The following is a 25,148-nucleotide window of genomic DNA, read 5'->3' on the forward strand; positions in this document are numbered from 1 at the left end:
TTATGCTCTAAATTGTCCCCAGGTGTGAGTGTGAGCGCGGATGTTTGTTCGTCTGTGTGTGCCCTGCGATTGGCTGGTAACCGGTTCAGGGTGTCCCCAGAATACTGCCCAAAGACAGTTGGGATAGGCTCCAGCAACCCCCATGACCCTTGTGAGGATAAAACCATTCAGAAAATGGATGGATGGATGGATATTTATAGTGCTTTTAGAAATCAGTGAAATATTTTGAGCATTTTTGTTTGAGTTGTGGTTGGACTGTGCTGCAAGTGCACTTAATGGTTTGCTCTTGGATCAAGACTTGGTCGTGTGGAAAATAAAGAGAAATGGTGAGCTAAGGTTGAGACTCTCCTGCAAGCAGGATGCGCCTTGCTGCAAATTTACATTTTATTTGATCTCGTTAGGATGACTATTCAAAAAAAAAAAAAAGAAAATGAAACAAAAACAAAACACTCCTTCGCCTGCCAAGCAAAAACAAAACAACAACAAGTGCTATTGGTTGATCATGAGTTCACGAATTAGAATTTTAAAAAACGATTGAATATAATAGCGCAACATGTAAAAACGTTTTTTTTTTGTCGGGAGCGACAACATGAGTTATGTACAAAAACCATCAATCAAGCATTGCATGGATATGCCGTGTATATATACACGGTATATTAAAAACAAACCCCCCAAAAAAATTGTATATAGCATCTCTTTTGAACACCCGCTTTAAAAGAAAAAGCAGCTATTGGTCGATGTGAGGAGGTCATTTTTTAAAATATCCTTCAGCTGTAAATGTGAAACAGAAACAAATAAATAAAATCCAACAAGGAAAAGAGTGATCTCGTGTCTTGTGTCCTGTGCACTGTTTGTGTTTGAAATACTGCAGAGCCAGGAGATTAAAAGAAAAAAAATATTCACCATCAACCAGCTCCTTTCAGCAGTTTGTTCAAGAGTTTCAAGAAGGACACTTTTTATCCTTCTACTTTTTTCACAACAAGCAGTGAATGAAGCCTTTCGACACGGGAGTGGGAAGCCCCTTTTCAGCCTCGTTGGGGTGGGGGGTCCAATTCCTCAGAAACCTTGACAGGGGTCCATATAAGTACAGTGGCGCCTTGAGATACAACTTTAATTCATTATGTGACCACATTCGTATCTGAAATCATAATTCCCCAGAAAAAAAAAAACTTAAAGTCTCCCCAACACCCCCCCCAAAAACATGCAAAAAAATGGTCATTTTTTTTAAATGAGAAAAATAGCACTCTACTATTTCCTTCAGTCTATGGCAACCTACTCTTGTACTTTACAAAAACATAAAGTAATGAAACAAATCTAATGTGAAGAGTTTGTAAATCCAAACAATTCGATGAACATTGTCCTCCTCCTTCTGGTGTGTGTGCTTGGGCCACCAGGGGGCAGTACATTACAGCCATACAGATATTTGGATCTGATCAATTTCACAGTAAGCAGCAGTATTGTTAGATGTTCTTTGTAGAGGATTAAGAATATACACCAGTGAGTGGTTGTGGTTAATTTTAATATGCGGGTAGTTAGCAGCTCGAAGCCGCTTTTTTGAAGAATTGTACTTTTTTGCCAAACTGCTTATTGTGAAGTGTGTTGAGCTGAAGACACTGCTACCATACTGCACTCGTATCTCAGAATTTTGCTTTCAAGTTAAAAAAAAAAAAACAACTAGAATCTAGAAATAATTGTGTCGGCTCACTTGTATCTTAAGGCGCCACTGTAATGTCCATCTCTCTCATTTTTAAAACAACCAGAGAAAGAGACCTTTTTACGCGGCAGTGGGGAACGTCTTTGTGGTTGTTCTTTTTTGGGGTGGGGATCCATTTTCTCCAATGCCTTGGCAGGGGTCCATATATGTAGTTTCTTTCTGCTCCCCCCACACAATAACCAGAGAATGAAGTCTTTCGGCACAGAAATGGGGAACCCCCCCCCCACTTTTTTTTTTTAAAGTGGCTTATATGTACATGTATGTCGTTTCCCACCCTTTGGTTTCATCCCAAAGTTGTTTTTTGTTGTTGTTAGCAGCCTTGTTTCACAGTTGAATTCTTTATCCGCCAAATTGGCAAAATTCATATCTCTCTCTCTATTTATATATATATAGTATGTACAGAGGTAAGCTGCAGGAGGTTCTACTTACAAAAAGCACTGTAGTGTGTGTGTGTGTGTAGCAAAAGTAAAAATCCTGAGATATGCATTGAGGGTTTTCTGGAGAGTGTGTGATTTATGTGTTTAAAAAAAAAAAAAAAAGATTCTGTGGGAGGAGGGGGTCCGGTTAGGAGGGGCTGTGTCGCGGTAGAGCCAGTATGCGTCCGTTGCTCTTGCCGCCATTCATGTGCACGAAGGGGATGTGGTGCTCCTCGTAACTTCCCCCGCCTCCGTCCCGGTCGGGGCAGCAGCGGAGTTCCCTCTGCGAGTAGGAAGAAGGGTCGAGCGGAATGCTCTCCATGTTGTCCACGTCCAGGTCCAGGTCATCGGCGCTCTCGGGCGGCTTGTTGTCTTCGCTGTAGAAGAAGGAGCGCTGGCGGTAGGACGGGTGCAGGTCGTCACGCAGCATCTCGATGATCTCCTGGAAGGTCGGACGCATCTTGGGGTTGTACTGCCAGCACATTTGCATCAGGTTGTGTCTGGAAGGAAGAAGGGAAGCAAGCGCAACGGCAACAGTGAAAACTCACACGTTTGCGGTTCGGCATTTGTGTAAAAAAAAAAAAATAATAAAGAAATTCCCATCTCAATTTGTGTTTAATAAGTTCGTGGTTGTTGGTGGCCCTCGCAGTTGCACTGATGAAAACTTGGGGACCCCCCCAACATCGACATGCTCGATGTAATGGGGTTGACGCGTTCTGATTCTCTCCGTTTTAAGCGCTCTGCTGCCATCTTGTGGCATCAATATGTAATTACAGATATTTGGAGGCGGTGGAGGGTAATGTCAATTGTTTGCGAAATGTGGCAGGGCTTACGACCACCCCCTCAAAAGGTTTACAATGGCCAAGATGTATGCTTTAACTGTAAATACAATAAACGGCGACGGTTGTACTTTTACATCGTTGACGTTATCATGTACTCACAGGCGGTCTGCGCAGTTGTCCGGTCGATCCAGGTATCCTCCATCCATGACAAACTTGAGCACCTGCTCGTTGGAGAGGCCCTGGTAAGGCTGCTCGGCCAACGTGCTGATCTCCCACAGCACCACCCCGAAGGACCTGCCCGCAAGGCAAAAAACATCGGCGTAGCAAAAGCTTCTTCATCCGACGTTCAAATCAACGAATTACCGACCAGCAGTCCGAATGTGCCGTGAACACCCCGTCTTTCAGAGACTCGGGTGCCATCCACCTGACGGGCAGCAGGCCCTTCCCTCCTTTACGGTAATAGTCGGTCTCGTAGATGTCTCGGGTCATGCCAAAATCTGAACGGAGAAGAAAAACAAGTCGATTCAGCCAAAGCACTAAAATAACAACAGACAATAATAACGCACCCCCTATTTTGACGGTGAAGTCTTGCGCCACCATGCAGTTCCTGGCGGCGAGGTCTCGATGCACAAACTTCTTGGCGTTGAGGTAGGCCATGCCGTCGGCGATTTCGGCCGCCATCTGTATCATCTCCTTGAGCGTGGGGGGCGGGCGACCCGGGTTGTTCTGACAATCGCATCGTTTTATTTATTCAGCGTTCGACGTAGCGAGGAACGCCGCGGCTGCCCTGGGGAATGCACGAGAGGTGTCATTACCTCGGCATCGGGGCGCAGGGAGCGCAGGTAGCTCTTCAGGTCCCCGTGGGTCATCAGCTCCATGACCACCAGGGTGGGCTGACCTTTGGACACCACGCCTAGCAGACGGACCTAAAAAAACAAAGGCACCAGGGATTTGATGACTGTAAACTGCACTGACATTTCAGACAGTCCATGTATAACAACACCCAATATTTTATTACCTTGTATCTTTTTTCTTTGTGTATATTTTATTGAGTAATTCTATCTATTTTTGGGTGATGGAATTATTGTCGTCTCATATTTGTATTCTTTCCAAATCTTTGTGTATGTACCCCTATGTTACAAGTTTTTTTTTCATATTTTCAAATGTTGCAATCTTTTTTGAAATGCATTTTTTAAAAAATCATCTTTTGTTTGGCGTCGTTTTCTGACATTCTTATTTCTTTGCAATCATTTTCTGTTTTTAAAAATATTTTTTCCACATTTTTTTTGGTCTCATACTACATATACAAATAAGCATTTTTCCATCTAATATTTGTGTACCAATTGTACTGAAGGCGTTGACTTTTTATTTTTAGAATGAGGGCTTCTTCTTCTACACCCCCCCCCAAGGAATTCAAATTTGTGAGGTAATATATGCGTGAAGCGGCCGCAGCTGCGGCGCTTACCACGTGGTGGCAGCTGAAAGCCTTCATGACGGAAGCCTCGTTGAGGAACTCGATCCTCTCGCGCAGGCTGGCCGACTCGTTGACCGTCTTGACGGCCACGCGCGTCTCGCCCTCGCCCTTGACGATGTCCTTGGCGATGCCCTCGTACACCATGCCGAACGAGCCCTGGCCCAGCTCGCGCAGGATTTTGATTTTCTCGCGGGCCACCTCCCACTCGTCCTCCTCGTACACTGCGGTCATTCGCATTTGCAATCGGTCAACGGCAATCTACTAATCGATCGGTTGGAGGAATAACGAGATGGGATGGTGAGGTTGTGCCTTACTGTCGTTAGCGCTGAGATACTCGGGGTTGGACGAGGCGTAAATGGGACCGCTGGGCCCTTGGGTTTGGCTGAAAGGAAAGCGTCCGTTCATAGAAGAAGCGCGGCGAAGAAGAGCCGAGCGGCGGGGGCGGCCTACCTCTTCTTGAACATGGCAAATCCCGCCAAGGCTGCAAAGAGGACCAGCACGCAGATGACCGGTCCGATCACGATCTTGGCGATGTTGAGAGGATCTCCTGGTTTAAAAAAAAAAAAAAAAACCTGAGGCTGATTCGGCTAATGTCAACAAGGCATCACCGAAAGCAGCAAAGACTTACGGGCGTCTTGCACGTAGAAGTAGGTGGGATTGGTCCAGGATCCGTTCCCGGCCAGGGAGGTGGCTCGGATCCTCACCGTGTAGTTGCCGGCGTGCATGACCCGCAGTTTGCAGCCACGCGTGGCTTTGTACATGCTCCTTGACACGCAGTGGTGCAGCTCCTGGCCCACAACAGCTCAGTCAAGTCTCATTTGGTCATTTGCCATCTCCTCAGAGATCTTCCCGGAAGGAGATGGCAATATTTGTCCACCAACGTTCGCGTCGTCTTCTTTTGAGTACCCACCCATGGGGGTTTTTTCCCCCTTTTTACTCTGTATTGATGCGATATCATATTTTTTCATTTATATTTTTTTGCTTGCCTTTTTTTTCATCCTTTTGACCAATATCGCTTCGGCTCTCGCGATGTTACGTTACGATTGATCGTCTTTGCTTTCACAAAGCCGCAAGATTCATCTCTAGTGGACGGCACGGTGCGCTCACCTCGCTGTCGCCGATGCGCTTGTAGTTGACCTCGTACAGGATGATCATGCCGTTGGGGGCGGCGGGCTCCTGCCAGGTGATGTGCGCGATCATGTCGGACACCTCGTACGTGATGGGGCCCGTGATGTCATCGGCTTTGTCTGCAGGGCAACGCAGAAAACGTCACAGGAAGGCGTACGCTTTGCTTCGTCCGTCCGCACATCGCTTGCGTATATTTTTGAGTGAGCAAGTGCTATTATGATGGGAGTGGAATTTTTTGGAAGAGCGCGCGAGCGCGGCTCACCCTCGGGCATGGTGCGGGCGCTGACGTAGGCCGCCATGCTGCAGCGGGCCGCGTCGGTGGGGTGGTTGCAGGCGTGGATTTCGATCTGGTAGCTGGTGAAGTGGCGCAGGTTGGAGATGACGGTGGACTCCTTGGCCAGTACGGTGAGCACCGTCTTGGTGCTCTCCAACATCTCCTCGTCCTCGGGGTTGACGGTGCTCCACGGCCCGCCGCCGGAAGCGGCGGTGGGGGACGGGCGCGTTCGGTTGGCCGCGCCCATCGCCGAGCGCCGTTGTCTCGAGTGTCTGCAAAGGGAAAATGGATTTTCTCGTTTTGTCGTGAAATTACGACTCCCCCCTCCAGAAAGTTGAAAGCAAGCTATTTTTGAAAACTTTTTTCCCTCACAAACATTTGACTCGACTTCCCCTTTTCAAGTTGTGTGCAGTGAAGTCTTACTTCATCTCAAACACTTCGTTGTGGAGGTAGTTCTCAAAGGTCTTGCGGTACTCCAGCTCCTCCTTCTCCTTCTTGAGCTCTTTGTCGGTTTTGGGGCAGGCGCAACATCGCGTGCCGGGCCCCCGCTCTTCCGTGCGGTTCCACTTCTGCTCTTCGTCTCCGTCCACCTGAGTCGGTACCCGCGAGGGGAGCTTCATCCCTGGCAAAATGGCAAGACGGCATAGAAAAGCCGCGTCACCGGCAAGTTGCGTTCACGCGCCTCGCGGCACGACTAATGTTTTGGCTCGCCTCGCTCTAACGAGCCACTCCTTGACCTTTTGCTTTGCGCGCTAAAAGGCAAATGTCATGGCTGTAAGCGTCATCATGGCTCAGGGTTCAACGGTGTCCATGACCCGCTCCGATTGTACCCTGACCCTTCAGCTACTTGGGGAATCACCGGACGACGACCGGGCACGTCCGTGGCTCACCCTTCTGACAGTAGTCAAACTTGTAGAGTTCGCTGGCCTCGGCCTGCCGCTGACAAAAGACCAGGTAGTGCGTGATGTTGCCGTTGGGGTCGTTGGGGGGCTTCCACTTCAGGATGATCTGCGAGGAGGAGTTGGATGACGAGATGGGGTCCAGGGGGACCGACGGTTCTGCGGACACAAAGAGGTCCGCGCGCCATTGAAGACCTCGTACCGGCACCGGCATACCGCCGCACGGCTCAATGCTGACCGACTTTGCGGGGGAACGTCAATAAATCAAACTTTCATTTTGGGAGGCAAGAGATAACCGACGAGTGCCGTGGCAGTCGGCGCTCACGAGTTTCAGTGCTTTTGTTTGTCCAAAAGGCCAGTCGACAAGATGACGTGAAGTCTTACTGGTGGCGTTGGTGCGCACGTAGATGATGTCGCTCTTGGCCCCGTGCACCTGGCGCTCGTCCGAGGCGGAGAGCTGCGTCTTGACCATGATGGCGTACTGCGTCCAAGGCTTGAGGGGCAAGATGAGGTGGCCCGGGTCAAAGTTGTACTTGTCGCCCTCGGAGGAGCGCGGCGGCGTTTCCACGTCGGCGATCACCCAGCTGTTGGAGCCGCACGCGTCCTGCCCGTCAAACTCCGTCACGTTCTGAAACGGCCTGACAAGATCACGCCGGCGGATTATTACGGGCCGTACGGCCGAGTCGACGAAACCGTCGCCGGAAAACGCGCTTTCAAAGAGAAACGCTCGTGTTCCAAGAGCAAATTCAATGGCCCGACCTCATGACTTGAAAGAAGACGCAATGTAACCAGGCTACTTTTGTCATGCAGCAAGTTGGGACACTTACAACAATAGTCCTAAAAGGTTACACAGCGGATTGCGTTGTTCAATGAAAAAAAAAAAAAAAGGAAGCAAAAAGTAACCGTGAGAAGAAACAAGCCCCCGCGGCCACTCGGCCCAAGAAACGTATCGCTAAGACGTCATCAACTTCATCGGCGGATGGCAATCAAATCAATGGAGGTCAACCAGTGGCCCGCAAGGTCATTTGGTGGATTTCCAAACGTTTGGAAATCATTTTGTCACGTGGTCCATTCTCGTTGCGGCTGAAAACGAGATGCGTTCGGCGTACGGCCCGGACCCGCGGTCGGTGGGAAAGAACTTACGCCTCTTTATAGAGCACCATGAATCCCAGGAGGTCTCTGAAGTCTGGAGGCCAGAAGGCTTCCCACTTCACCATGATCTTATCGCTCTTGGTGCGGATCTGAGTGAACTTCAGCACGTGATTCTCACCTGGCAAAACACATTCGGGTCGCGGGGTCAAGAAAGGTGCAAAAGATGTTCCCGGGTGATACACATGCGCTCAAAGGTCACGCGATCCTTTTTTGGGAAGTTCATTGCAAACGGGCCATCGAGCTTTCGGCGGCGGCCATTCAGAGTAGCGCGGCTACAAACGGGACTTTCGCTTGAAAAGGGACTCACAAAGTCACGCTCGCTGGAGGAGATGCCGAGAAAAACCGGCGGCGAAAGGAGGATCAAAAAGGTGCGTCAATCTCGGCGGCAAGACAACTCACACGATGTCTGGTCGCCGTTGGTCTTGGAGGCAATGTCGTTGCTGCGCTCGCGGGTCCCCGTCACCTCTTCCATTTTGTGAATCTCCGACATGCACAACTTGGAGTTGTAGTGGAAGAACATGCGGCCCTGCAGGATGCTCAGCTTGTGCTTGGACCAGTCCCAGAGCTGCCGCAGGTTCTGGTTGTCCAGGGCGTAGAAGGAGTAATTGCTGGGGGAGTGGGGGGGCAGACAAGGTTGAGAATGTTAACTGGGTGATGGAAGTGGGTGGTTCTCAACTGCGGATGGTCCATCCATCCATCCATCCATCCATCCAGCAGGTAGAGGACAGCGCCTCACCCAATTTCCGTCTCCTCCCCGCGGATGAGGCGAAGCTTGCGGAAGAAGGACAGCGAAACCAGGGCGTAGGAGCGCCGCACCGTCAGGTAGCCGCTGATCTCCTCCAACTGGCCCAGGCTGGCCTCCAGCTCTGCCGCTATGTTGTCTGCCGCAACAAACAAACAAAGAAAAGCAGCGAGGGGTTTGTCACGTGGCCCGCTCAGCCTTAAAAGCTGGCCGCCGATTTTTTGGGGCGCTTACTTCCTCTGCGCAGGTTGATGACCAGGCTGCCGTTGAGGACGGTGCAGCCCCTCAGCGCCTGCACCGCCGTGACCGAGTCCACCGTTTTCAGACCCACGCACACCTTGGGGCACAGCCCGGCGCACGGGCTGCAGTTCAGCCTGCGCAGACGTGAAACAAAAAGGTGTTTGTGTCTTACGCCTGCGGGAGAAATGCCTTCGCCTTCAACAAAAAGATGCTCCGCCCACTGAAAGCCTGTTGCCAATCAAAATGGCGCTGGCCATAGAATTCATCAAGTGTGGAGCTTATGGAATGACGGACGACCTCAGATTGGTGCCATCTGTACGTTTCTCTTGCGATAAACAGCGTCTGATGGTTTCGTACGGGAGGCAAGGTTGATACAAACGGCAAAGAACCAGAACGTAACCCGGGGCTAAAGTAGGTCATCCGCAGTCGCCGCGGTAACGATAAGCGTGCCCTTTCTCCGGGCAATTTATCCTTGTCCACTCATCTAATATACGCGGGAGCAATTGAGCAAAACAGCATCTTTTCTGTGCTTTTTTGAGGATGGCCTCTTGAAACTTGCCTAGCAGATTTGGGGGCTGAATTTCCCCCAAACTTCCAGAGGAGCCACTAAACGCCATACAAAACAATTTGCCGCCCCATCGAGGTACAGCATTGTGCTCGCTTGGAGATTAACGGCAGATTAAATCGGCTAAACAAACAATCGAGGAACGGCGGCACTTCAAAAAAAATATTTAATAAGAATAAAAAGACTCCAGGCCGACAGGAGCAGCGTGGCCAAGTATGTGGCTTTCAGCGGTGGGGAATAGAAACAATCAACATTGACCTCATTCCCTGTGCGCGGTGTGCCACATGTGCACGTCCAGCGTCGAGCGCAACATTTAAAAAAGCTGAAATGTTTTTGAGAAACGATGACATCGGGTCCACCGTACCGCAGCCAAAAACACGCAAGTTCCCCGATGAGGCCGACGAGGAGCGATGTGAAGAAGGTTGGCGAGAGGTCAGCGCATGTATAAATCCCCAATCCGGAGCGGGAAGTCGGGTAGATAAATAGCTCAAAAACTGCAAATGGAGTCAAGTGGAGCAAAGTGGAGCAAAGGGGAAAAGGCTTCATGTCTGAGTCACTCAGACATCGATGTCAACATGCAGAGACTGAATTCAGCGCCAAAAGAAAATGGCAAATATTTCCACTCCTAAAGGCTTTTGTCATTGGGGACAAAAGATGGCAGCAATGCACTTATAAAGGAGACCTTACGTGAAAAGCCGTTTTTTCTTTTTTTTGGGGGGGGGGAATGAGAGGGCGGCGGCGCACTTACGCCGAGGAGTTGACGGTGGTGTAGCCGGAGGGACACTCGGGGACGCAGGCGCCGTCGTGGATGACGTACTGGTGGCACTCGGGGCTGCGGCCGCGCTCCTTCTCCCGCTTGCAGCGCTCGTTGAGCTCCCGGCAGAAGTGGAAGGAGACGCAGCGCCAGCCCTTGAAGGTGTAGTGGCCGGCGGGGCAGCGCTCCACGCAGCCGCCCCCGTGCCGCAGGCCCCGGCAGGCCACGCAGTGAGAGGCCGACCGGGGCTGCAGGCAGCCGCCGAGGCACTGCTCGTGGCAGCATTGCAGGTCCTGGGTGCAGGCGCCGTGTTTGCAGTGGACGGGACACACTTTGGGGGAGGGGGGGGGGACAAAAGGATGGTCAAGAACGGTTCATCGTCAAACCAAAGCGGCCATTCCCTCCTGGGTTCATTTCAAATTGAAGTAGCCCCGAAGACATACGGAAAGCGCTTTCAGTGCAAAAACATTATTTGAACGACGGCTCTCGAAGAATCGCCCCTTTTCTTTCATGAAACGGGTTCCGTTGGATAAATGGCCTTTACTTGACACCCCCATCTTACAAAAATGCATCTACATCTGACCTCAAAAGAGCAAAACACAGCAAACGGTCTGCTATTAGGGCAATCGAGGCGTTCCGCATTCATGTCCAGTCGCCATTTGAGCTACGAGTGACCCCACTGGGGACATTTTCCACATACGTTGCTGCCATTTTGGTTTTCTTTCACTTGAGAGCACAAACTGGAGATATGATTCCAACCGAGATGTGAAGCCCGAAGCGCGATACCGCGAGTCAGATGCGCCAACCACTTTGTCACCGCGCTGCTTCCAAACATTCCAAGGAAAAGGCCTTCGCGCAACCGCCTTTCCCCCGCGCTATAGCTAGCATACACCCTAGCGGGAATAAAGAGGTTTAGCGCCTTCCATAAAAGTGCTCATCAGGCAGAGCGAAATCCCTCCGTGAGCCAGTCAGCAGCCGAGAGGATCATCTTGCTGTCAGCTAACAACAAGTGTTATTGTATACAAACGGTGGGGGGGCCGCCGGGGGGGGTTGACTATGGCTCAACAGCAGACAAACGCTAATGAGGAAGGACAATCTTCGGCCGGCGGGAAGTAAACACGAGCGACGGTTGACGTCTTTTGCAAGCGAGACACTTTTGTAATATGAAGCTAACGTGTGACGCGCGAGTCAAGAACCGACGTCTTCGTCTTCGTGAACACTAACGGAGCGATCCGCGCCATCCTCGCCATCCGTCAAGCGAGCGCGGGAAAGAGAGATGTCGCGGGTTAACGTGCGAGGGGCGGCCAGGTGTCTGGCCTTTGAAGGACAGATAGCGTGACGCAAGGCGAGCGTTTATGCGTGCGTCTGCGTGTTTGTAATAATAAGCCTGTTATACAACATTAGATCAGGTGTGAAGGCACCTCCTCGTGTGGGGGGGTGTGGGGGGGGGGGTGTATACTGTTGTCCAAGTGTAAATGTGAGGAGAAGGACAAAAGGTTCTTTGAGGTAAGGGCCTGCCCAATATAAATAAAATGCACCAACCCCACTTATGCTTTGGATTGGGGAGGTGCGGGGGGGGGGGGGGGGGGGGGGGGGGTCCTAGTAACAGTAAAATACAAGAGCGCGCTTCTTCCACATGTCTCGGGACAAAAACTCTTGGCTAGCAATGAGCTCATTACATTGGCTCATCAGTCGTTCCTTGAAATGACTTTTCTGCGTCGACGAGCAAGAGCTGCGATCCAAATGTTGTGGGTTGCCTCAGAACATTTCTGTCCTGGACCGGCGGCTTGCAGGATGACGACAGTATTAGTAAGGGTAATGAAAAAAAATCTGGAGGGGGGGGGCGTCAGTTACTCACACACTGGCTATTTGTAGCGGGGCTCAAGCGCTAGGCCACGTCAAGCGGCGCGTCAACTCTGCGGTCCTTGCGGCGAGCACGTCTTCATCCTCACACTTCTGAGGTCTGCCTTTTGAATCTGGGCTGCAGCCTTCCCGGATGGACTTTGCAGCCGCCCTCGGACTTGCTTTTCTGCAGGTACTCCCCAATTTTCATGTTTGTGCTGTACGCCCTATTCAACATTGACACCCCCGCTTCCCCCGCTCTTTCTTCACCTTTGAAAGGAGCATGTATGTGGGGGGGGCTTCAGCAACACGAGAATGGCAAGGAGAGGGGGAATGTGAAGGAGGGGTTCCAGGGGGGGGGGCACCACGTGAGAGGGAAACCGTGTGATCTAAGCGTCTCTTATTGAGTTCCCAACGCAAGCGCCGAGAGCCTCGGCGATGGGAAGCACAACTTTCCTTTTATTGCGCAGCCCCAAAGTTGCTTTCTAACGGCCGCACGCTTGGACGCGGCGGCTCGCCCCCGATCCCGCGGGAGAGATCCGTGCCGGAGCGTCGCGGCTGCAAAAGATCCACCCTCGGCCTCAGCCAATGCGGAGGCTGGCCATTCAAAGGGCTTCTCCTCGTCTTTTAGGAAGACGGGGGGGCCCCCCCAGCTTTAACCCTTTCAAGCACTCTCGGATGGCGGCCGGTCAGCACGAGAGCAACCGTAGGGAAGGTTGTAAACATTTTACAATCCCAGGCTGACATATACTCTGAGGGTTTCACATTAATTTTAATGTCTCCGATAAAAAATATATTTAAAAAAAACACCCCTCAGCCCACCCCCTGCGGCACAAACGTTTGACTGTATCGTTCAGAAGCGCATGGTAGAAATTCCTACGGGTCGGGGATCGAAACAAGTCCACAACATAGCTCATGCGTGGAGTATGCGTATTCGTCACGTCCGCAACCCATCGGCCCATTTGTCAACTTAATGAAGGCGTCCGGCGCCTTACTCGGATTTGTAAATTGGTTCATCGGCTTGACGTTGATCCTTTTTGGGAACGAGTGGTAGGAATTGAAATTAAAATGGCCGTGCTTGTCCTAAAAATGATATACGGCGCGCTCTCCCAAGGTCATCGCAGGGGCCGTATTGCAGATCCAACCGCAAACGTTCAGAACCCCGGCGAGACACCATAGAAAAATCTTACCACCTCCGCACGATTCTTTTTCAAATCAAGACTTTTTCGAGTAGACGGCAGAGAGAGACTGGCGTAATTGGCATCGGAGAGAGACGATCAATAACGGCGGGTGAATGTTTGACAAAACGCTCCGCTGCGGCTTTGAATGAACACGAAAGTCAATAAACAGCGGCCGTCCACTTGCCTTTTGTTTGAAACGCGTAGTCATGTAGCGCCAAGGCTGTAGACTACAACGAGATGATGATAAACACAGAGGGGGGGGGGGGACCGCCAGGAACTGAAATTGAGACGAACGAGGCCAAAGGACATGGCGGTCCTACCCCGTCCGAGGACGTTGTCAATTCCTCTGTCAAACGTGCTCATCTCCGAATGATCACCTGGATTCTTTTTTCATGAAGGGCTCGCGAAAAGCAAAGCAGCTTTCCTCGGCTCGGGTGGTCCGGATGACAACGTACAAATGTTGCGCTGCATTTTTGAAAAAATATATATCCGCGCGGCCCCGTAGCAGACCACCGCAATGACATGGACACTTTTTACTTTCTTCTTTTTTCTCTCTCTCCGAAAGTCCACAGGAAACAAATCCAAGTATGGATAAATCAAACGCTTGCAGATATCTTATGTACGGTATTGATTTTGTTTTTTTTTTGGGGGGGGGGGGTAATAGACAATTTTGAATTTGAAGGGATTCTTGAAAGCCAAGTTGAAATAATCCCTTGTGACAGCGTTCAAGGATAAACAACACCTTGACTTGCGAGAACTCAAATCATCCGCGACAATATTGAGCAAACACGCTAAGAATGTGTTGGACTGATTCAGAAAAAACAAAAGAAAAAAAAACAGGACAAATTGTAATCAGAAGAGTCGATGACTTTTGGTACGCCTCGCTCATAACGTCTTCCGATTCGGCGGCAGGCTTTGGCCGAGGACACGACAGGTAAACAATTTCATTAGCGGGCTGCGCTTTCCACTGATGGAGAAGAGAAAAACAACACGTGGGGGGAGGAGGAGGAGGAGGAGGAGGAGCGAGACTTTTTGTTTTGAACGCTCTGCTGCCGTCATCGCCACCTGAAAGCAGGATATGCAATTTGTTCGTGACCGGAATAGAAATGAGAAATGCATGTCGAGATGGCCTCCGCATCTTAACGCTTCTCAAAGCGTCGACTTTGAGAGTCCTGACGACACAGCAAATATTTCAAATAATGGTTGGGCGAAATTCCATATGTCGGAAGCGCAAATGACGCTGCGGTAGGTAGCGCTCGCCCCGCCCACTTACTTCTCTGGCAGTGCTTCTGCGTCCAGCAGCGCTCGCTGAAGTGTCCGTTGATGGTGGTGGTCTGGCAGGTGGTCTTGCCCACGGACGCCCCGGGGCACACGTCCCCGCACTCCCGGTCGTTCTTGTTGGCCACGATGTAGTTGTCTTCCACCGAGTCCAGGATCTTGGACCAGTCCAGCGTGGACAGGTAGCAGAGGTCGGGGTTCTTCTCGATCCTGACGGCCCCCCGCGTGATGTTGGTCAGGCCGCGCAGGCCCAGCTCGCGCAGCTGCAGCATCTCGAAGACCACCAGGGCGTAGTTGAAGAACAGGTTGTTGCCGCCGATCACCGTCAGGTTGGGGAAGAGCTCGCCCAGGCTCTCCAAGCCGTACACGCGGAACAGCAGCAGGTAGTCGGTCACCAGCGTCAGCGAGGGGAAGCTCAGGCCCCGGAAGTCCTCCGCCTTGGTCCCGAACATGAGGATGATCTTCAGGTGGCCTTCGATCACCGTGCAGTTGGCCAGCGACTTCAGGTTGCTGGCGCTGTTGCGGATGTCCTTGCTGGGACAGACTGCAAACGTGACAAAAGAAGCGTTAGCCGCGCCACTGGCGCCTTGATGACGCCGGGGGAAGACGCCCGACCGCGTTGGAGGCGTGGCCGGCGAGCCGCCAGCGTCCTTCCGTAAGACAACGGCAAATAACTTCCAAAGAAGAGCGTTGGCTAGCAGATGCTAATCAACGGCCGGCGCTATAATCAACCGCGTAAGGCCGCAACGGCTTGCCTTTCTCTATGGTGTCCGACCATAAGCGCTAAATCACAGGGGGGGGACAACTCCTTTGACACCTTCTCTGGCAACTCGCCGCGCCAACAACCGGCTTTTACAAGAGCCGTGACGTAGAACATATATAATAGCCTCCGTTCCCCACGTAAAATTACAATTGTGATTTAAAAGATGAACTATATTGTTGGCAAGCGGCAAAGAGCTCCCTCCGCTTTCCGCTGCGCACCAAAGGAGCGAACGGACAAGCGTTACAATAGGAGCTGGTAAAACATGCACCGAGTGACCCCCCCGCAGGGAAGACGGACGGGCGAGCCGCCGTCCCCGCCGCTCCTATCGGTGTTCACTTTCAGCCGGGAGAGTATTTTTAGCGAGGGCCAATCCGAGCCGTCGCTAGCTAAGCTGGCTGGAAAGCGGAACGCGACGAGCCAAATGTGCGAGCGGGGAATTTTGGGAGAAAGACTTTGCCGCTCCATGTGCGAACATTTAGTCGCAACTTTTGCCACGGCTCGTAAATCTAAAAGGACGTGCGCCAAAGGCACCAAATAGCTGCGTTGCAGGTTATGGCAACGGGACGCGCCTCCAAGCAAAACAAACACACAACTTCTATAGGAGTTTAAAAAAAAAAAAAGTCAAATCGAGTTCATCTGTCACACAAGTGAGGAGCTGTGCAAGATGAAAGCGTTGTACGATAAAACTCAAATAAAAGGAGACAAGCGCTCAGCCGTCGATAGCGTGGTCGACTTTTCAAAGGCTGAATTCATGGCGACCACGTAAGCGGACAGACGCTTCCCGAGTCAACTGCCTGAAATAGGATTTGCATCGCACATTGGCGGCATCCCGGCAAACGCGGTAAAAACTCAAGTCAAACGGACGCCCGCTGTCCACGTTCTACCCAACATTGCTTGCAGACGCACACGCGCCACAGTAGCCGATCGGATCGATTGATTTAAATCGAGAGCCCTGATTTTTCCACTTTTCGGACGTTCCTTTGCACGGCAGAGGCTCGCTCACCAAACGTTGCCGTGGCAACGGGGCCGAGATCCACGTACGACGAGGCCAGAATGAGAAAGCAAAGCGCTTGATGGCGCCGCCAAGAATCATCAATGAGCCGTTAGCAGCGGCGGGGCTGGACTTGAGCGCGGGCCAAAAGTACAAAGCCGCTCACAAGACGCAGCGAAATGGAATTGCGCTCAAGGAGGGGCACGTCGCCGTCGCACATGTCCGCGCGCAACCGGACATTTTCTTTTTTTGGGGGGGGTAAACGGCTGCAAGCGGTCTCATCTGACCCCACCAAGGGAGGTGGAGGGCTGGCGGGGTAAGACGCTGTTCGGCTGCTGTTGACTATGTGTGTGTGTGTGTCCCTGAGAGGGCCCCCGAAAACGCGGGAAGGCAAGCCGCGGGGAGATTACGACACTTCCCTTTTCAAGGTTTCACTGTTCTCTTTGCTTTCCATACGAGTCAGCGAGATTCCTCCTTCCATGTGATGTTATCATCCGCGCGGAGCTTGCAAAGAACGGCCGCCAAAGCTTTGCTTCACTAGTTGGCTGCCGTTCGACTTCCTGCTCGCCAACCACAAATATTGATCGGGAGTGGCCAATTACAATGGATACATTTTCTTTTCTTCTACTTCCCAAAAATCGATTGCTATTTGCCCCTTTTCTTATCGCATATAAATTGGCATTCTTTTTGTTGTTTCGCTGATGGGAATCTTTTTAAATATTTTTTTAAAATCATAACAATGCTATTTTTGAGTGTGAATTCTTTTTAAAAAGAATTTATAATATAGACGGCTACGTTAGCTTCCTGCGCGAGGCGCCCGCTGCCACTTGCATGTTATTTTGGAGAATTTCAGCTCGAAGGTGTCGCAAAATGTCACCGAAAGTCCGCGTTGACAACGCGGACAATTTTGGAATGCATTAAATTGACGAAAGGCTTCTCCTCTCTCAAGAAGCACCCGAGAGGACACTCAGCCACCGGTCGGACGGGCTCGCGAAGAGGCTTCGGCGCGAGGCCCTCCACTGAGCGAGCGCGGCGGAATTGCGCAACTCCCTTTTGATTTACGTTGCAGAAATTCCCGCTCGAGTCGCTTTGATGTCATTGCTCACTTTGAGCCGGGGGTCAAAACGTCATGAAATCATTGGCCGTTCTAAAGCCGCCCGAGACTTCGGGCGAGGGGCGGGAGGTGCCGTTACGCAACATACGTGACTGACCTCGACACCAACGACACTTGGTGCACATTCGCCTGTGGACAACAACAAAAAAAACCCTTTTTGAATAGCGATGACATTTGTTCAACAACAAGTCATTCCATTTTGGTGCACATTCAGCCATTCTCTTCAGCCTGAGCCCCCCCACCGAGTGTGAAAATGATGAGCCAAGTCAATCTTGAAAATGTGTTTCTGAGTCAGCGAGCCCTTCAGATTTTGGACGCTTTGTGATGTCGAAATGAGGGTCGTGAATCCCTTGTCACCAGCACATCACATGCGGAGACGAGCCGGCGTGAAGACAGGCCGACTTCAAGCGACCAGCAAACCACGCCAGTTGTTTTGTTGCATGCGCAGATTAGCAGCGGCTAACTCATCATAATGGCGAGTTACCCTTTTAATCATTTGTTTTTACAGTATTTATTAGTCTGTTAGTCTCTCTCTCTCGTTCACGTGAAACCGGTCCTCAGTGCACAAAAGGCCGGCGATCATTTTTACTTGCCGAAAACATATGGTCGACATCTTTGTGCTTTTCATCACAAAATAGTCGACGACAAAAAAAAAAAAAAAAATCATTCGTCTTTTTTAAGTCTAAGCTCATACGACGATCACCAAATGTGCTTTTTATTAGCTAGCAAGAAACAAATGACAGTCAGGTCCCATTGCAGGACTGCAAAAGTGACACCGGCTGGGTTTGAGAATTGCGCAAGGAGAAGAAGGTTGCCTTTTGATGATTCTGTCAACAAGGTGTTACTTGAACAAGGTGCTTGTTAGTGGGGCTGCCATTTACAGTCGCGCCCCACAGGCCGGGCCACATTTCACCGACGGCTCCATTTACGTGGGACTTAAAAACAAAACGGAACCTGCCAATGAGAGATAGTGGAGCCAAGTTTTGCATTTTGGAGTCAATCATCAAACTTTGCTCTGAAGCTCCGCCAAGGACCCGGTGACAACATTTCACAACTTTCATCATTTCGCATCACCGGTCTGACCAGTCTCGCCAGGTGTGCTGCTGGTCATCATGCCCCCCCCAACCCCCACCCCCCCTTTTTTTTTAAACAACTGCATCGTTGTTCTTTTATCGTGGTCAGCGACTTAAACTGACGGGCAATTGGATGCTCATCTCCGAGATGGTAGAAGGTCCAGTTAACCTGTGTGATCAAGATTTGAAACTGAACTCAAGTTCATTTGTGAGTAAATGGAGACGGGATCATCGTAACTTCCAAAAATTTGTGAAGCTTTTTTTTCTGGCGGTGTGCAATCTGTGGAAATGTGTTAAAAAAAAAAAAGGCGCTTTCAAGCGAACATTAGGCAACTAGCAGTGTGGTTTGCACCATAGGTTCAGGATGGATTTTTGTGCATCCTGTCATGATACACTAGAGTCAGGTTGCGCGCAGGGCTAAATATATTTTGGTATGTTTTCTTAAAGCTCCCCCATAAGGCCAAATAATAAGAAAGAAAGCCATTTCCAAATAGTAAAAAAAAAAACGTCCACTTTTTTTGAACCCGCACAGGCTTAATGGAAAACACACTTGACCTGGCATCCTATTTTCCTTTTCAATTACAAAGGCTGAGCGAGGACGTGATGAAAAGCCATGGAGAGGATTAAAGGGCAGCTTTGTCGTCATGCCAGGTACGCGGGCGGGCGGGGTCATCCGAAAGGCAGCGCCCAAAGAGAAACCTAATCATCTGCACAGATTTAAAACAAACAAACAAATAAAAAAGACTTACTGTGCATGCGTTTGGAGTGCCGTGTGATATTTACGACGTTATTATACGCCGACTGCAGAAGTCATCCGCAGTCAACCTTTTGCAGAAAGGCCCATTTTTCTGTCCCGCCCAACGATTGGCGCTGATCCGATCCTATTTTCGGGCTCTTTTTGCACTGCACTAAAATCCCACTCAAACGCTCTCCTCCGCGATGGCGAAGAAAGAAGCTTCCAATTTGACGGCAAAGAGCGCCGCGAGAGGATTTCAGTACAGGCCAGACGGGGCGGGCAAAGCCCTTTGCGGGGTTGTCGTCAAACAAAGCGGGGCGGTAAACCTCTCAAGATGATGCCGAAGTAGGTGCGGAAGGCACTTAGTGGCGTTCATGGCAAGCTACCTAATGTAAGGTACATACAGGAAGTGCCCAAGAATCATTTTCATCGATATCCGTACAATACAGTTCACATTTTGAAAGGAGTGAAAAGCCATGGTCACAATATGTCGCTGGCACAGATAGATCAAGACACGTGATTTGAATTCAATCAATCATAATTGGGGGAGCACGTATGTGAAGTTGGATACTTTGGCCACAGATAGGAAGCACTGCATTACATCCATAGTAAAAAAAAAAGCACACGGCTTCATGCATTCATGGAAAAATAATGCTAGCAGGAGTTGATGATGTCGCATTCCTTGACCGCGAGAGCGAGAAACACAACACAAAAATGTTTCAATTGGCCAGAGAGTGAGAGCAGATTATCCCCCCCGCCCGACCCCCCGACCCAGGCATTCTCAGACTTCTTAGCCAGGAGGGCCAGCGGCGACAACAATTTGTTTACGGACACAAACAGATGATAAGTGGCCGACCTTTGTGCCTTTTTACGTGCACGAGGCGCCTGTGAGTTACAACATCGTCAATACGCCGTCGTGGCCAAAACAACAGCGCTTGTCGTCAAATGTCTACTGGCAAGACGCAAATTGACTTTCATCAGGTTGACTTCTTCATTTCCTTATGGATGACTACAATCCAGACATGCAATTAAAAAAAAAAAAGAGTCTACACACGCAGATTGCAGGTGTTTGTGACTTGAGATAATGAGGCCAAGATGAAGCATTTTCCCGCATGGTTTCCACCTTTCATGTGACCTACGACCTGCACATCTCCATTAAAAAGCAAAGTGATTTTTTTTAAAGGGGAAAATAAATAAGTAATCGCCATGTTGGTCTTTTTGGATGGGAGCCATCAGTATAGCTCGGAACGATGGGCAAAACGTTCATCCTTGGTTTCATCAGACCGTAACACATTTTCCCGCATCCGTCTGGCAGATTTCAAGCGGCGTTTTTGTTTTTGTCTCCGCGAGATAAGGCTTCCCTCTCGTCACCCGAGCCCACGGCCCCAGACGTACGAAGAAGATGAGAGGTTGCCGTCACGTGTACTAAAACTGCGGCAGCTCCCTCAACGCTGTTGCCGGCTCCCCCGACCGGTTTTCTTTTCGTTCATTTTGGAGAGGCGTCAAGTGGGCAACGTCACAAATTGTCCCCCTCCCGATGATGCGTGTCTTTACTCGGTTCCACCATTAATCTCATGCCTTGAAAATTCTTTGGTACCCTTGGCCCCATTGACACCTTTGAACAACGCGGTGCGCCTTCGGATGCCGCGGAAGCAGCGGCCCGTGTGGTCGCACGCAACCGCAAAAATGCACAGACACGCCTACTAAAACATCTGAACTTTATTTGGGGTCAACGAATGGCACTTTTAAGGGTGGAAAACGCGTGCCGACTCCCATTTGACACCAGTTTAAATAATTGACTGACCACATCTGCAATTTTATGACGGCGCACTTTATCTTTGTGGTCTATTTTTACTTCCCCTCTCGAAAAGATGAGAAGGACAGATATAAAGTTGAATTTTAATAAAGTCATTCGGTTATCCGTCACTGCTTACATTCATTCATTCATTCATTCATCTTCCGTACCGCTTGATCCTCACTAGGGTCGCGGGGGGTGCTGGAGCCTATCCCAGCTGTCTCCGGGCAGTAGGCGGGGGACACCCTGAATCGGTTGCCAGCCAATCGCAGGGCACACATAGACGAACAACCATCCACGCTCACACTCACACCTAGGGACAATTTAGAGTGTTCAATCAGCCTGCCATGCATGTTTTTGGAATGTGGGAGGAAACCGGAGCACCCGGAGAAAACCCACGCAGGCCCGGGGAGAACATGCAAACTCCACACAGGGAGGCCGGAGCTGGAATCGAACCTGGTACCTCTGCACTGTGAAGCCGAAGTGTATGTTAAGTGAAGAAATGTTAAGTGTATGTCACATTGTGTATTTTTTTGTATTATTTTCAACAAAGCAACTTGACAATTATTTCAAAAGATTAAAAATACTTGAAAAACGACTACATTTAATACAAGTAAAGAATTGTTTAGTGTTAATAAAATGTTATATCATTTTTGCAAAAACTAAAAGAAAAACAATATATTGGTGGACAAAATAACTTTTTGAAACATTTTCATTCATAAACGATCAGGATTATTTCAGCAATTATAATAAATGAACGTCTTAAACGGACAGCTTTGTCAAATTGTTGGTATTATTCAAGTTTCATAAATCGATAAAGAGGTTATACGCACAATGTCTTACTTTTGCAATATTATGTGTACTTTACTATTCATTGATAATCCTGTAAATCAATTGACCCAGTGATTTGGAAAGGGTGGCACGAGAACCACCCTTGATATGCGAAGAACGGCTGAATTAAATGCTCAAATTATGCAGAACGTGACCTTACGTGAAACTTGTTTTTTACTCGTGACTCCAGTACAGTACGGTGACGAGACCCACGCCGCAATTTATTGTAGTCAATTTTTGAAATAATCTGTGATGATCTTTTATCTGAAGCTTTTCTGTGATTGGGTTGCTGTTCTCCTTAATTTAAGCAGCTTTCCTTTAATTGGCTACTTCCCGATATGAGGGCATTTTGCAACCACCGTGTCTCTTCACTGTGTTGCCTCCAATGAAATTTAGCAGACCGTCGGCAGACAGCGTTACCAGAAAAACGATTTGCGAGATTAAAACCTGCCTGCGAGCATCTTTGCGACCTTTTACGAACACTGCCGAAAACCCCAAATTCACTACGTTCGCAAGCATTCCCTGTTCGGTGAAATACCAGCTTTACAGTAAATCAAAAAATTCAGTGTTGTTTTGTTTTTAATAGAAAACGGGCTCCCTCTGGGTGGCATGCAAAATATTCAGCGCCAGTGCAATTCGGCTGTATTTAACTTAATGCAATACAATTGCATTTGATATTTAAGACCTGTTTTAGGGCTGTTTTTTTTCTTCTCAGTTGGCCCGAAATAAAAACGAGGGAATGTGAGCCCTCGCGCCACACTTTTGCCACCACAGGTACCTAATGTTTACTTCCAAGCGAATTATATAGCGGGGGGAAAAAACATCATTGAAATTGAAAGGTTACTTACTCTCCGCGGTGGTGGTCACGAAGCAGGCTGCGGCCAAAACAAGAGCCAAAGTCCGGAGCCACATAACTGACTCGGGCTCGAGCACCATCCGCCAATTTGCTGCGAGCCGTCAGAAAAACTCCCCGAGTAATCCTTCTTGTGACGAGGGAGGGGGCACAAAAGGGAGGGCGTGTTGTTAGGGGGTGTAATTCTTCTTCAGGAAATTGTTTTGCTTTTGCGGCTTGAGCCAGCAAGTAAACAAATATAAATCAACGGCATCCCGGAAGATGGGCGGAGGAACGAGTCCAACGTGTTCACTCAAGCTACTGCGGCTAAAGCTAAGGCTAAGCCAACCAGCTACGTGTGGCTTCTCCGCGGGCTTGTGGCTTCAAACCCACGCGACCGAGAGAGCGCAAAAACGGCTTTACCTGCCAGCTAACGTGCGCCACCTGGAGCTAACAAGCTAGCTGTCAAAAGTAGCCAATCCCAGCCAGCCAACCAGGCCAAATGCGTCAAAGTTTGGGCCGCGGACACTCAACGCCACACTTTGCATACAAAAATGGGATGTCACGTCCACATAAATATAAAGTCTTTACACCTGGGGAGGAAAAAACATTTTGTGTCATTCCGTGCCGTTTAGCCGCCGTGAGTCCAGATCGCTGGTGGCACGCGTGGCGTTACGTTCGCGTGAATTTGGGAAAATATCAAATCGTCCCCCGAATACGCGTCAAATGTTGGCCAAAGCATGGCAGAATGCTTGTCCTCGTTGTGCGTCGTTTCTACTCCGAAGTCCGAGGCGTGCTCCAGCGCTGAGATTTCCGAGATTTCCTGCAGCTCCACGCGGCGGCAAGGGCAACTCCACGTTTGTTTGCTTTTCACGTGAACGCCGCACCACCCAGTCGCGACCCCGACTGCTCTTGTAAAATGGCAGACAAATGCCACGAATGGAGTAAAGTCGCACTTGTTCCTTTCTGTCGTGGAGCTTTTCAAAGCCCCTTCGTTCTAATTGCACAGATAGAGAGAGGTAGTAGACGGTCTGTCTCCCAGGGTGTGTGCGTGTTTTTTTCTTCTTCTCCCAGGCAGTAAACAAACGCTGCCAAGAGAGGCACATGGGCTCCCGGGGAAACACGGACTGGAGTTTGTTGGATCACAACGGACACTCCGTCAATAAACACTTAAGATTGTGCGTGAAATGTTGCCCGCTCGGTATCCATTGCAGCCTGGTCATCCTGGAAGGGGGATTCTCCCATCTGCGGACCCTTCACAAGGTTCCTCGTTTTTCCAAAGATGTATTTTTTTCTTTCGTTTTTTTTATAAATGAGTACTTAAGTTTCATTCATGAGAAAGTTTTAAAAATGGAATTAATTGTTCTGTGAATAGTCTCTACAATAATTAAACTTTTTTTTTAACATGTCTTACCCCATACCCAGTTGAACTTTTCTGTCTTCCAATGACCATAATGGCCCACCTTAAAAGATCAAGTGTGGACCCCTTGAAAACAAACGCTTGTCCACCCTTGCTCACTGAGCTGAAGTCTCAGGAGAGTGACGTCACGTATGAGTTTTCTGGACACGCATGTCTGCGCATTGTTTGTCTTCCTGATGCCCGTTTTGCTCACCGGTTGTGCGTGTTGAATTCCACGCTTTTCCCACTGAGGAAACGTAAACGTTGGACGTCGATACTTCCTGTAAAAGTCGTTCTCAAACTATTGTTTGACTTTCTGTCCTCCCACACGCAGGTCTAAGAAAAGCTCTTTTATGAGATCGTGGCGCGAAAGCAGCTCAAGAAGGAAGCATGCATTGTTGATTGTGAAAGTGGATGAGAGGTTGTTAACAACACTGCCGTATCCAAGTGACACCAAAAAATGTTCGAAACAAAGCAAGATGGATGCTAATACTCAAGAGTCTGATGATGAGAGACAGAACTCCTGGAAAGCTGCCGAGCTCTGAATTTACACTTAAAATGGTGAGATACGAGTAACTCAACTGAAACGTTTTTTGAGACGCGAGCTGTCGCTCAGCTGATATCTTGTCTTGACTTGCGAGTGCAAACTTGCGATACAAACACTGTCAGGTGACGAGTGACTCAACGCACTTGTCACTAAGCAAAGCAATGGAGTGTTGAACACAAATGGTGGAGTAACACATGTAGACAGATAAAACTCACAGCGATAAACACAATGACAAAAAAAAAGTTGGTACCCCTTCACTAATGGAAGAAAAACACACCACAGTGGTCATGGAAATTATTTGAATCTGACAAAAGTAACAATAAATTTAAAAAAGGAAAACCAATGAAAATGGGACATTGCTTTGGAATTATGGTTGAATGGAATTATTTTGGGGGGAAAAAACGACGCATGACTGGACAAAAATGATGGCACAAATAGAAAAGATTGAATTGGACCATACGGACACATTCAAGCAAGGTGTGCCCTCGAGTCAGCACCTGGGCTGTCATCAAACTTGTATTCAGTCAGCCAGCCCATTTAATAGGTGGCAACTAGTCGCTGTGCTATTTGAGAACATGCTGTAAACCACAGTGAACATGGACCAGAGGAAGTGAAGGAGAGAGTTG

General features: G+C 49.4%; 1 protein-coding gene across 1 annotated transcript; it reads right to left on the bottom strand.

Annotated features, from left to right (window-relative positions):
• Nucleotides 1–332: 332 nt before the first annotated feature.
• Nucleotides 333–23,647, bottom strand: insra (insulin receptor a). Its single transcript, XM_052088862.1, has 21 exons — nt 22,593–23,647; nt 14,437–14,985; nt 10,135–10,471; nt 8,816–8,955; nt 8,576–8,720; nt 8,239–8,447; nt 7,831–7,957; nt 7,072–7,325; nt 6,679–6,846; nt 6,212–6,410; nt 5,777–6,060; nt 5,494–5,633; nt 5,015–5,174; nt 4,837–4,933; nt 4,701–4,768; nt 4,378–4,607; nt 3,728–3,838; nt 3,479–3,638; nt 3,280–3,409; nt 3,072–3,206; nt 333–2,630 (listed from the first exon to the last, which is right to left on the bottom strand). The coding sequence occupies exons 1-21, from the start codon at nt 22,678–22,680 to the stop codon at nt 2,279–2,281; spliced, it is 4,083 nt and encodes a 1,360-aa protein (XP_051944822.1). The 5' UTR covers nt 22,681–23,647; the 3' UTR covers nt 333–2,278.
• Nucleotides 23,648–25,148: the final 1,501 nt, after the last annotated feature.

This window comes from Hippocampus zosterae, chromosome 15, assembly GCF_025434085.1.
Source record: "Hippocampus zosterae strain Florida chromosome 15, ASM2543408v3, whole genome shotgun sequence".
NCBI lineage: Eukaryota > Metazoa > Chordata > Actinopteri > Syngnathiformes > Syngnathidae > Hippocampus > Hippocampus zosterae.

Bases quoted from the DNA above. Each gene is read 5' to 3' on its own strand.
- insra (XM_052088862.1), bottom strand. From the start codon at position 22,680: ATGGTGCTCGAGCCCGAGTCAGTTATGTGGCTCCGGACTTTGGCTCTT. The intron at 14,986-22,592 runs GTAAGTAACCTT...TCACGTTTGCAG, and splicing joins CGTGACCACCACCGCGGAGA to TCTGTCCCAGCAAGGACATC. The intron at 2,631-3,071 runs GTGAGTACATGA...TCTTCCTTCCAG, and splicing joins GACAACTGCGCAGACCGCCT to ACACAACCTGATGCAAATGT.